Below are 13,826 nucleotides of genomic sequence, written 5' to 3'. Positions count from 1 at the left end.
TGTGTATAACAGATCTGGGATTGCTGCCTTGTGTATAACAGATCTGGGATTGCTGCCTTGTGCATAGGGATCTGGGATTGCTGCCTTGTGTATAACAGATCTGGGATTGCTGCCTTGTGCATAGGGATCTGGGATTGCTGCCTTGTGTATAACAGATCTGGGATTGCTGCCTTGTGTATAACAGATCTGGGATTGCAGCCTTGTGTATAACAGATCTGGGATTGCTGCCTTGTGCATAGGGATCTGGGATTGCTGCCTTGTGCATAGGGATCTGGGATTGCTGCCTTGTGCATAGGGATCTGGGATTGCTGCCTTGTGCATAGGGATCTGGGATTGCTGCCTTGTGCATAGGGATCTGGGATTGCTGCCTTGTGCATAGGGATCTGGGATTGCTGCCTTGTGCATAGGGATCTGGGATTGCTGCCTTGTGCATAGGGATCTGGGATTGCTGCCTTGTGCATAGGGATCTGGGATTGCTGCCTTGTGCATAGGGATCTGGGATTGCTGCCTTGTGCATAGGGATCTGGGATTGCTGCCTTGTGTATAGGGATCTGGGATTGCTGCCTTGTGTATAGGGATCTGGGATTGCTGCCTTGTGTATAGGGATCTGGGATTGCAGCCTTGTGTATAGGGATCTGGGATTGCTGCCTTGTGCATAGGGATCTGGGATTGCTGCCTTGTGTATAGGGATCTTGGATTGCTGCCTTGTGCATAGGGATCTGGGATTGCTGCCTTGTGCATAGGGATCTGGGATTGCTGCCTTGTGCATAGGGATCTGGGATTGCTGCCCTGTGCATAGGGATCTGGGAGTGCAACCATATATAGTGACCATGTACTACCTAATTGTGTAAGGGTAGGATCAGGGAATGTGATGATTCTGGAATATGAGCTTGTGGGACCTTCATCTACCTTTTATAGAGCTGATATTTCAGATCAGCATGCTCATAGAAGGAGCACAGGCTTGATATCAATTTTTCATCCCCTTATCCTGATGTATTTCGGTCTCTCCCTGCGATGTAGATGTCCGGCTGTGAGGGACCTTTTGTCTGTTTGTTGAATGTCAGGATGGGCTCTCCCTTCCAGTAAAAGACATGGTTCGGATTACAATTCAGTCCATCACTGCGCAAGTTCTTGGTTTGGATTTCCCATGTTTTGTTCATTCTGCACAGATTGGTTTTCCGTGCCTCTGCCGATCATATGGATATGAGCTTCACTACTCATTCCTCCTCGCAGATTGCTCTTGTACAGCATTCCTTCTCCTGTACCATTTTGCGTTTAGTTTCTAATCTCTAGGCTCAGTATATCATATAGTTCATATTTCCAGCTACTGCAGAACTTCTTTGAGAAAAAAATGAGTTTGAGTTGAGACGCCCGCCAGGGCCTGGGGGTACTCGTTACCGGGTCCAGTACTTAAAGGGGGTGTGTCACGGCAGCAGTAACCTGGTCCGTGGCCCTGGGCGCCCAAGTAGAATGGGTAGTCTTTTAAAGGGATTGTGGAAATAAAGAACGTTCGTGACTGCACCTGTGGTACTCAGGGTCAGGGGTGACCAACGCTGCTTAAAGGGGTCCTCTGGGGGTGATGGTATGGCAGCAAAGATGATATCACTTCCCACAGGTGAAGCGGGGTCCCCAGGGCTCCCGATATGTTTGGCCAGAGTGGTATGCCAGAATAAACGAAGGACACAGGGTTGCAATGCCTTTACCTGGTTTACAGGTTGAAGCAAGGTACAGTCCAGGGTACCAGCAACAGGTGGTGATGCTGTCCGGCCTGGAGGCAATGGTGGATCCCGTGTCCAGGTGAGGTTTGTAAGCCTTCCTGCTCGCGCTCGTCTGCGAGGTCTTTGCTGCCTGTGGCTCCCTTGCAAAGTCTTTTCTCTCCTGTCCTGGGACAGTAACCTGTATGGTGGGCAGTGCAAGCCTTTTTACAGGGTCTCTATCACAACCCGGGCTCTCTGTGTACTGCGGCACCTTCAGGTGTGGGGGCGGACAGACGACTTGCAATCTTCTGTCCTTCCGGTTCTGCTGTGAGACTTGGAGTACGACACAGCCTCGGGTTCCCGGTGCTTGATTCCTGCGCATCAGCTCAGAGGGTGCCCAATCACAGTTCACCTCCAAGCTCCTTTCTTTTCCTTTGCTTCTCCCCTCAAGTGCTCACTATCACTGCAACCTTTCAGGTTCTTTTCCGTCCTGGAGCTGCAGCACCACTCGTGGCTGCACGGCTCCACTCTCTGCTCTCACTCCTTCTCTCCTTCACTGTCTCTGAACAACTACCTACTCCAACTGACTAACTCCTCCTCCAGACCAGAATATATATATATCTGGGGAAGCTCCCCTGAATCTGGGTTCAGAGCTCCCCTTTCTGGCCTGCATTCAGAATGTGATGCATGTAGGTGCTTTACCTTGTAAAGGGAATCCTCCTTGCCTCCAGGCATGATATCACCCTCCCCGAAAGGAAGGCAACGTCACTGTAACAACCGGTTACCTGGGGTGTTACAGATTTATCAATTTATTTTTTTATTTTTTTTTTTTTAAATAGCTTGATAAGAAGCTCCCATTTACTCTTTTTAAAAGAGGTTCTGCAGCAGGTAAAGTGAGTTTTACTAGAATTTAAAAAAAAACTCTTTGGAGTCACCATAGGGTTCTGTGACCTATCAATCTGAACTTATGCCTTTATTGGTGACTGATTATTATATTTATATATTACTGTACATTATAAGGAGGGAAGAGCAGAGCGAGAACAGGCAGAGGGAGATATAGACACATTGTGCTGAAGCTTTCTAGTAAGTGTTTCTGACCCCAGGGCTGGATTCACAGCTACACTTACCAGTCCTGCAATATAATGTCCTCTGGTGCTTGTGAACTTGTGCTACATACTTGACTTGGGATCAAGAATACCTCATCTCTGTGTTTTATATGGAAGACATCATAGCAACTAATTTCCACCACTAGCTCAAAGATTGAAAATTACAGATAAAACATGGGGGAAAATTCAGTATACAAGTAATATAACGGCCGTAAATTGTTATTCCTCATGTGTGCACATGATGGCTTATTGTAAAATAACAGGTGCGCTCTCTTTGATTTAAAAATTCAGTAATCCATTCCTAGTACTTGCATTCATAGATATATAGCAGATATCAAGTGACCCTGCTGTGTCTGCCCATGTGCAGATGACTGTTCTGCGGCAGCTGTCATCTTGATTGCTGTGGACATTGGCAGCCACTGCTGATCCATGGGCAGCAGAGGGCCTTAATACACAATGGGTGTAGTTATCAACAAATTGTTTAAAGCATTTTGGAAATCGGTTGAGAAATTGGCAACTTTTTTTTTCTTCTTTCCTCAATTTTTTTGGGCTCCATTTAATGAGGTATTAACTTTTTCCTTAGAGTATACTCCATTTCTTTCTCACCTAGGCTGTCCATAGCATGGCCCCCTTTGTACTGTACAGGTGCTGCCCCTTCCCATCTGGTCTATAAATGATTAATTACCCGTTAGTCATTAACCTGCTGGCGGATCAATCCTCTTATGTTATTTCTGCCATTCAGCTCCTAGGCTCTATGTCCCTGAGCTCATTTTTGTATTGTCTGTATGCTTGGATTATTTTACTTTCATAAATGGTTTTCACAATATGTCCCAATTCTTTGTAAATTCTGTGCTGCTGGCGCATTTTCATCAATGGAAATATTCTCCAGCAGCCTGGGAGTTATAGGATATGCCTCAGTCTCAAGAAAAAAAAAATTGGACCTGTTTGTTTGCCCCCACCAAAAAAAACCAAAACGTGCCAAAGCACCTTTTCTCAGACCTGTATGAGACTTATGGATTATCGGCAGAAAGGTGAGTATAACGTCTTTTTTTAGGTCATCGGTGTGGAGCACGTATTTCATCCATGGGGAATAGAAGACATGTCTATGGGTTTCACATGTTCCGCTCCACCACTGAATACAATGGGTGTGCGTGTGTATGTATTTAAAAAAACAGACCACATACGGGTATAAAAACAGACATGTGAAGGGGGCCTTAAATAAGTGACAGCCTATTGGCAAGGCAAACAGTAATGTCCTGTTATGTGTTCATCCATACATTTTTAGTAGGAATCGCACAGATCTGTATTGGTGTTATCAGTACAAGATTGGTGGGGGTCCGACTCCTGCCCCCCTACAATTTAGATAACTGATGCCCTGATTTTCAGAGTGCCTCTTGCCTCTCATTGCTATATCAGAAAGCTGTAGTCTAGCAGCCTCCATAAACATAGGACAAAAGTAGACCAAACTCAACCATCCTTTTGTTATACAAGCAAATAAGCCGATGCCAGATTGCTTTGCCCATCTGCTGAGATAAGATGACTACTGCAAGTCTACTAATCAGTCTCCCTCTTGATAAACCCTTCCCTCTCCAATTCATCATGAATGCGGCAGCCAGGATCCTATTCCTGTCCAGCCACTACACCAGTGCCTCTACCCTGTGCCAGTCATTACACAGGTTGCCCATCAACTACAGAATAAAATATAGACTTACTACTCTTACCCACAAAGCTATCTAAAGTTCTGCAGCACCCTACCCGTGTGCGCTCCGTTCTGCTAGTGACATAAGACTAACATCCTCAATAATCCGAACCTCCCATTCACGTCTTCAAGACATCTCTTGTGTTACGCCGCTTCTCTGCAATGCACTACCCAGGACTATTCGATTGATTGCCAGTATTGACAATTTTAAATGTGCCCTAAAAGTGCATTTCTTTAGCCTGACCTCTCACCTCACTAATATAACCTACCCTATTCCCTTATTGTCCTTCCAAATGTTTCCCAGAATCTGGTCCCTCGTTTCCTCTTCTCACACACGCTGCATGCACTTTATAGCACTCTGTATCTGTACTTTTGATTAAGGGTGCGTCTTGCACACCTAATAAAAGACCTTTTTTTCTGTTGAGCCGGATTATTATTTTCGTTTTCTGATCGTTGGCGGACACGGTCTTGTCAAGTCTAATTCACCTGATGTATAGACTGCTAGCCTTTACCAGCGCTGAAACCAATCCTGGCCGCTGGATTCTTCTTCTGGCCACCGACAATCTATAACTGAACCTTCCTTCTGCAGATGGAGAACGCCACTGAGACTTCCCATTATCCATCATCAGAGGATTGGGATGTGGGCGTACAGAATCCAAATATTTTGTTCCTATGATATTACATTTATATTGATGGTTACTGATTGTTGATCTTTTATGATTTTGTGGTCTATAATTCTAGTGTTGAGTGAAACGGTCTGCTCCATATAACACTAGACCTGGTGCTAGATAATGGGGAGAAAAGTATTTTCGTTTTGTAATACAAATGCACGTGGACGCCTGCCCAGATCTGCCTAACACTTTAGGGTAGATGTTAAACCTTTAAGCTGAAAAGCAGATTATATGCTGCCATGTCTGCGGGTCATTCGGGAACAGAGCAATGCCGACTGGCAATGTTTGGGTTAATCTTCCTGATAACAGGAACAGCAAACAATTGCTGTGTAGACGGATTTGATAAAGGGGTTGTCTCCCAGTGCTTACAGGTCAGCTGCAGACAATCAGCAGCTGATGGTGATTGGCTGCAGCCTTTACTGCCTCCGAAGTCCTCTGTGAGTGAATACTGAAAGGCCAATTCGTGACTGGTGAGGCAGTGCTGGCATTGGAGAACTTCACTGGCCTGGGAGGTAAGTATGCTTTTGGTTTGTTTTATTACGGCAATTCAGCTGTTAATTGGCAGTTCAATAGTGGACAATCCCTTTTTAAGCGATTCATTTTTTTTTTGATGTACGAAAATGTATCTCTGTCCAGCAAGTAGCATAGCCTACGCTGTCTCTTGCATCTATACTCGGGTCTATGTGCTCGCCCAGACAGAAACTGTGAACTCCGGTCTCATGAGCTGTTCACTTCTCAACGGGGGTCAATAATATGGCTGGTGGGGGGTCTCAGGAGCCAGACCCCCATCGATCAGGCAACTAACTACCGTACATGTCTATTCTGCTCCATGGCGCTGGCTCAGAGGAACGGACTGCTCAGGCCGAAAATTCTGCCTCTTCATGTCAACAGAGCAGCTCTTCCACTGTCGGGCTGCTCTGCCAACAGCATGCTGATTGACAGCCTACTCCCTGCAGATATGCTGAGCTGCCTGTCCATCAGCATAACATCGGTTGAAACACCAGATCAGAACGAAGGAAAACAAGCTGCCCTGTCTTGGTGATCTCACTGGAAGCCTCAGAATCGCCAGCAGGAATGGTCCGTGATTGCTCTGAGCCAGCAGACATGGGCACCAGGCAGATAGTTAGTGACTACCTGCCTGTAAGTTCTTAGGCCCATAAGACAAAAATTAGAAACTCCCGGATAATCGATTTTAATGAGCACTTTCATGAATCTTGACTCTAGCTCAATGAAATGCTCCTCTATATATCAGGACTAGTGATGAGCAAGTATACTCGTTACTCGAGATTTCCCGGACATGCTCGGGTGGTCTCCCGAGTATTTTGGCGTGCTCGCATGATTTGCGCTGCGTACATGTGGGGGTTGCCTGTTTGTTAGGAAATCCCCACATGTATTCAGGCTGTCTAGCAGCTGCAAATCATGCAGCTGCGTTGAACGAAACTAAATCTCCGAGAACTCACAAATACTCAGAGACCACCCTAGCGTGCTCGGAGAAACAGTAATGAGTATACTCGCTCATCACTAATCAGGACCATACAGCCATCATTAAGCCTAAAGGATCTATTTGGTAATGCATAGAGTTTGCATTGTGAGATCTTGTGACTGATATGCTTCAATGGGATTGTTCATTTTGGAATATCCATTTAGGCAGGTCTTCGCTGCTGTGTTGTTACTAGAGTTGAGCAAATTTTTCAAAATTCGGCTCCGATTACGATCAGGGGTGAATACTGTATTTGCAGTATTCACCGAATGTCATTGGAGTTAATGGCAGTAGAAATGACCTATTATTATGTTTGGAATCGATCAGATCATCAAACATAAATTCGGCACGAATATGGCAAATTCAGATTCGGCAACCGATTCCGAACGTATTCGCTCAACTCTAGTTGCTACCTACTTTAGCTAGCATCATACAGGGGGAAGACGTACACTCACACTGTGAAAACTTATCTAAACGTTAACTCATTAGGTGCCAAATACTTTTGATTGCTAATATCTCAGCAAAAGGAAAAAAGTTTTAATGCACTCTGCAGCCATCATTACATCATGTGTCCAGCTCAACATGAAAAATGTGGTGAAAGGTCCTTTTTAAAGGGACCTGCAGGCATGATATGCAGAAAAGCTACCTTCTGATAAGCAACTGCTGTACTGCAGCGTTTCAGAGAAACCCTAGCTTGAAGGATGTGTCCAAGGGGTCTCCTGTTTGATGACCTCTGAATTCCACCCACCTGGCTAGGCTGGATTGACTGGTTTCTCCTTATTTGTGTATAGAGGTGATTCGGAATAAAGCTCAGATATTGTTGAGGGGTCCTGTTAGTATTTTGTGGTTCAGGTAGCATCAGTCTCCTGAAGGGTTCCCTTTTAAGCTGTATATTTGTAATTAAAATAGCTTGACTCCACTATATAAAGCAGAATCTGTGCTCTTGAGGCTACGGTCACGTCCTGGATTTACACGACATGTACAGACTTTCTTTGCTGGCCACTGGTCTCCTGACCCAAACTCAGTATATGCTGGTGTGAACGCAGCCTGTCACTGCATCTCGTAGGGTTTGTCAACCAACCATCCCACATTCGTAGATATAAAGTGTCTCGTCATACAGAAGTATTCGTCCAGCATCTGGTCCAGTAAGCCTGCCCGGCTGGCATATGGTGTTGTGGAGCTGGTGGTGTAGATAATGTCTTCACACTTCGGGGTAAGCTGTCATATTAGACTTTAGGATGACACCTGTTGTGCACAGCGCCAGGCTGGCGGGGAAAGTTTCACCTTTATCAGCCATAGCGGCCTTCAGTATGTCACTTGGGGACAAGCCAACGCATCAGAGATTACAGGGATTTCCTGTTATTCTGTCTAATCTGCTGAGCAAGGAATACATTAACTTCCCCGGGGATTTCCTGATCTAGTCCTTTTAAAGGGGTTGTCTACATTTGGACTCGGTTTTCAAATTTGTTATACATTTAATCATGCAATTTGTGCTATAAATTGCAAGTTTTACTTGCGTGATAAGTCTGTGCCTAGATCCACCATCGTCAGATGTCATGAAAGCAAAGTAGTCCGACGAGGCAGAAACCAGAGCAAATCTTCATTCTCACATCATTCGCTTTGGTTTAGGTTCTCACCATTTTTCACCTAGCTGTCCGTGAAATGTTTTTATAAATTCAGATGGCACCTGAACCCATTGAGTAGAATGGATGTCTGAATACAATTATTAAAATCACGGATCCAAGAATGAGATCTGTGAAACTTGTCATCCAATTTTGAGTATCAGGATAAATACTCACTGGGTCCGAGAGGTGTCCGATAAAGATTAAGGCAGCGTACAGACATTTCCCACGGATGTGTGAATGCAGCCTGACCCCAAGGATGAACCTTGGTGCTCTATGCATGTGGAGATGTAAGTTTTCATTAGATTGAAGTGTACTGTACCCCCCTCCCTCCATTGAGAACAAGTGCACATTCAGACAAGCTGAGCGGGGAACCTGTCACTAGATATATGCTGCCTGAACCACATGAATCCTAGCATGGACCTGAGCCACATGACCTAGCCTGGCTGTATGATTGCAGTCAAGTATGCTGAAAAAAAGAAGGTAGCTATAGGGAGAAACCTAAAAAGTACGGCGCGGCTCCCAGCCAACTTCTCCCCGCGCCACTTCAGTTGCATCTGTAGGGAGAGACTTATTAATCAAAAGGCCTCTTCAGAAAGGAAGAGGACTAGAACTCTAATGCTGCCTATTGGATGCAGCTATACTAAGTCATTAATAATCCTTTAACAAGCCAAACATGCCATTTGCAGACACGTGTTACAGGGTGTTTGCCCTTCATCAGTGCAAAGCAGGAGTACCGATTTGGCTGGTAATCTAAGTGGCAATGTTTCACCTTGTGGAACGTGCTAAGACGGCATAAGGAGACTTATGAAAATTAAATATGTGTACGCATGGTAGATACCTGTCAGTCACCTGGAGATAGGCGTGGACTACCTAGCCCGGACCAGTCTAGTAAGGTCCCTGCCTATGGTCCCCAGACTTTTTTTTTTTTTTTTTTTTTTTTTTTTTTTTTAAGCATGTTTCAGAGTATGGTATACCTGTAATCACACTGCATGTGTCTGATGCTGATTGGGGCAGTGACAGGTTTCTTTTAAGAATTGCTGTCTATGATGCATGGGCACCTTAGGATCATACTTCAAGCATGCTGCCTGGTAACACTGAATATGATCTCCCAGCACAGCCATTGTCTCTATTTTGTAAGGATTGTATTACCCTAATTTCTGTCACTATTGTATAAAAGCTTTGGCTGAGCTCTGATGGAGAGAAAGCATTTAATCTTAACCAGATTAACTATACCGGGCACAATCCATCAAGTAGATTTTATTATAATCTTGGTGATGGTGAGTGCCCATGCCATCCTTGTTCTCACAGCTGGCATCATGTAGAAAGACAGAAGTAGAAATTCTACAATAGCACAGCCACAGTTAATGGGGGGTTCCATCTGACAGCTTATCTCTACTTGAGCCCCAAGTCTCTGATGCGCTCGTGCAGTACTAATAGGACTGTGTGTTTTGGAAAGTTCAAAAACAGAAGAGGTCCCAAAAATATCCATGATTGCATGCTGTCAGCTGAAACCTGACAATAAGTGTTAACAATTAGAGATGGGCGAACCCGAACAGTAACGTATGACGTCCGTACCGAACACCTACTGTTCAGACACGGACTTCACCAGGAAGTCTGTGTTACTGTTCGGGTTCGGCTGCCCGAACATCGGGTGTTTGTCACACTGTCATGTACATGACAGTGCAGCAAACACTGCTTCTGATCGATGGTGAAATCATCCCTGCCGGTCAGCTGTCAAAGCTCCCATCATTCGATACCTGCTGCCACTAATAACAGCGAGAGCAGGAGCGGCTGATGGGTGTATTCATTAGCCGGTTCCAGCGCTGTACATAAATAAATTTTAAAAAAATGGCGTGGGTTCCCCTGTATTTTCCATAACCAGCCAGAGAAAACTCACAGCTGGTGGCTGCAATCCTCAGCTGTCAGCTTCAGCAAGGCTGGTTATCAAGCATAGAGGGGTCCCCACGCTATATTTTTTTAAATTGTTTAAATAATTTTTATTTATTTTTTTTAAATGAAGTGGCAACCAGCTTTGCTAAAGCAGACAGTTGGGGGCTGGCATTCTCAGGCAGGTAAGGGGCCATGGTTATTGGGCCCTCCAGCCTAAAAATAGCAGCCAGCAGCCATCCAGAAAAGGCACATCTATTAGATGTGCCAATTCTGGCGCTTTGCCTGGCTCTTCCCACTTGCCCTGTAGCGGTGGCAAGTGGGGTTAATATTTGTGGGGTTCATGTCAGCTTCGTATTGTCCGGTGACATCAAGCCCATGACTTAGTAATGGAGAGGCGTCTATAAGATGCGCATGGCAGCGTGGCAAACACTGGATGTTCGGGTCCCCCCATTCAAGTGAATAGGGTTCGGGTCCGGATACTGTTCTGGTACACGAACCTGAACTTTGTGCAACTGTTTGGCCGGACCCGAACATCCAGGTGTCCGCACATCTGTTCACGTTTCCTTCAGTGCCACCTCAGGGGTAAAGAAGCACATTACACATTCCTTGACATAAGCGCTAAACTCCAAGTCCTCCATAGAGGGAGGGGTGATCTTTGTAGCGGTTCCAGCTAATTGATGAAAGTCCTAAATGAGAGCTCGTTGTCTCCTATGAAAAAAACAAACACCTGAACATCTCTGAAAACCAGCCAACCAATTTTCTGATGTACACTGTGTGCAGAATTATTAGGCAAGTTGTATTTTGATCACATGATACTTTTTATACATGTTGTCCTACTCCAAGCTGTTCAGGCTTGAGAGCCAACTACCAATTACCGTAAGTAAATCAGGTGATGTGCATCTCTGTAATGAGGAGGGGTGTTGTCTAATGACATCAAAACCCTATATAAGGTGTGCTTAATTACTAGGCAACTTCCTTTCCTTTGGCAAAATGGGTCAGAAGAGAGATTTGACGGGCTCTGAAAAGTCCAAAATTGTGAGATGTCTTGTAGAGGGATGCAGCAGTCTTGAAATTGCCAAACTTTTGAAGCGTGATCACCGAGCAATCAAGCATTTCATGGCAAATAGCCAACAGGGTCGCAAGAAGCGTGTTGGGCAAAAAAGGCGCAAAATAACTGCCCATGAATTGAGGAAAATGAAGCGTGAAGATGCCATTTGCCACCAGTTTCGCCATATTTCAGAGCTGCATTGTTACTGGAGTAACAAAAAGCACAAGGTGTGCCATACTTAGATACATGGCCAAGGTAAGGAAGGCTGAAAAATGACCACCTTTGAACAAGAAACATAAGATAAAACGTCAAGACTGGGCCAAGAAATATCGTAAGACTGACCTTTCAAAGGTTTTATGGACTGATGAAATGAGTGACTCTTGATGGGCCAGATGGAAGGGCCAGAGGCTGGATCAGAAAAGGGAAGAGAGCTCCACTCCGACGCCAGCAAGGTGGAGGTGGGGTACTGGTATGGGCTGGTATCATCAAAGATGAACTTGTGGGACCTTTTCGGGTTGAGGATGGAATGAAGTTCAACTGCCAGACCTACTGCCAGTTTCTGGAAGACAACTTCTTCAAACAGTGATGCAGGAAGAAGTCGGTATCGTTCAAGAAAAACATGATTTTCATGCAGGACAATGGTCCATCACATGCCTCCAACTACTCCACAGCGTGGCTGGCCAGTAAAGGTCTCAAAGAAGAAAAAAATAATGACATGGCCCCCTTGTTCACCTGATCAGAACCCCATAGAGAACCTGTGGTCCCTCATAAAATGTGAGATCTACAGGGAGGGAAAACAGTCCACCTCACGGAACAGTGTCTGGGAGGCTGTGGTGGCTGCTGCTCACAATGTTGATCGTAAACAGATCAAGCAACTGACAGAATCTATGGATGGAAGGCTGCTGAGTGTCATCATAAAGAAAGGTGGCTTTATTGGTCACTAATTTTTGGGGGTTTAGTTTTTGCATGTCAGAAATGTTTGTCTAAATTTTGTGCAGTGATATTGGTTTACCTGGTGAAAATAAACAAGTGAGATGGGAATATATTTGGTTTTTATTAAGCTGCCTAATAATTCTGCACAGTAATAGTTACCTGCACAAACGGATATCCTCCTAAGATTGCCAAATCTAAAAAAAAACCACTCCAACTTCCAAAAATATTAAGCTTTGATATTGTCTTTTGGGTTGATTGAGAACATAGTTGTTGATCAATAATAAAAATAATCCTCTAAAATACAACTTGCCTAATAATTCTGCAAACAGTGTAGTGGCAACGGTGTTTATGGATGCATTGTATTTTCCCTGATAGGACTGGATCCCAAGTGGGGGTATTTTGGAAAGGTTTTTTTTTTTTTTTCTTTTTTTTTTTTGTAACTGGAGAACTACAAAACAACAAATCTGGCAATGACAAAAATTGATAACCTAAAAATCTCTTCCTTGTAGGTTTTTTGCCTTGACGTCTCTCAGAATCCTGTTCTTAGCAGCGTTTGGGCTGATGATCGTCATCTGCATCGACCAGTGGAAGAACAAAATTTGGCCTGAACTTGGAGGTGAGGTATAATGTGGTAAAATAAAGAAAATCACTGTAACGTTATCACTTCCTAATTACCTTAAATTAGCAAATCATTCATTTTGTTTAGGGAGTTATTCGCCAGAATTTAAATTGCCACTGTCTTGTTGTGAGACAGGTTCATGTGAGCATGTGCAGTAGTAATCTCTGACGCTGTGACCCGAATATAATTAATACCATGTACTGTGAAACTATCATCGTATCGAAGGAAGATGGTGACCTTGAAATAAGATTGAGGGAATCGGAGAAAGTTTATGTAGCTAATCCGTCAAATGAAAATAGAGTGGAATGGTTATCTTCACATAGGTTATATTCACAAAATTTAAAGGGAACCTGTCAGCAGTTTTGGCCGATAAGAGATACGGCCACCGCCTTTCAGGGCTGATATACAGCAATCTATAATGCTGTACATCTTCCCCCAGCCTGATCTGCAAGAGAAGAAAAATAACTTTTATTATACTCACCTGCAGGGCGGTCCGGTCCGATGGGTGTTGCTCTTCTTGGTCCGGTGCCTCCCTTCTTCCTGCGATGCCGCCCTCCTGCTTTCTTCGTGTGGCACCGGCGCAGGCACACTTCTCTGTCCTGTTGAGGGCAGAGCAAAGTACTGCAATGCGCAGGTGCCGAGAAAGGTCAACGAGCCCTGGCGCATGCACACTGCAGAGAAGTACGCCTGCGCAGGAGCTCTGTGCCGAGGCGACTGTGGATGACAGTGACACGTCATCCACACGGAGCAAGCAGGAGGGCGCGGATCTAAGAAGATGGGAGACGCCGGACCAAGAAGAGCGATGCCCCTCGGGCGGGACCGCCCCACAGGTGAGTATAATAAGTTATTTTTCTTCTCTTACAGGTTGGGTTGGGAGCTGATATACAGCATTATAGAATGCTGGGTATAAGCCCTGAAAGGCGGTGGCCGTATCTCTTATTGGCCAAACCTAGTGACAGGTTCCCTTTAAGCATAAATTGTTTTTTTACTCATCAGTCATATTTTGAGTTAGAGAACCAATCCAGTAAATTATTGGCATTTATGGTCCGTCAACATAA

General features: G+C 44.8%; 1 protein-coding gene across 1 annotated transcript in view; it reads left to right on the top strand.

The window, feature by feature from the left end:
* RETREG3 (reticulophagy regulator family member 3) overlaps positions 1-13,826 on the top strand; it is a 44,645-nt gene that overhangs the window by 16,408 nt on the left and 14,411 nt on the right. Inside the window, exon 3 of the mRNA XM_077251994.1 lies at positions 12,659-12,765. Coding sequence (XP_077108109.1) covers positions 12,659-12,765 — 107 coding nt within the window. The remainder of the gene's footprint in view (positions 1-12,658; positions 12,766-13,826) is intronic.

This window comes from Ranitomeya variabilis, chromosome 4 (genome assembly GCF_051348905.1).
Source record: "Ranitomeya variabilis isolate aRanVar5 chromosome 4, aRanVar5.hap1, whole genome shotgun sequence".
Classification (NCBI taxonomy): domain Eukaryota; kingdom Metazoa; phylum Chordata; class Amphibia; order Anura; family Dendrobatidae; genus Ranitomeya; species Ranitomeya variabilis.
Note: the sequence above shows the minus strand (reverse complement) of the source record. Positions and strands in the feature narration are given on the sequence as shown.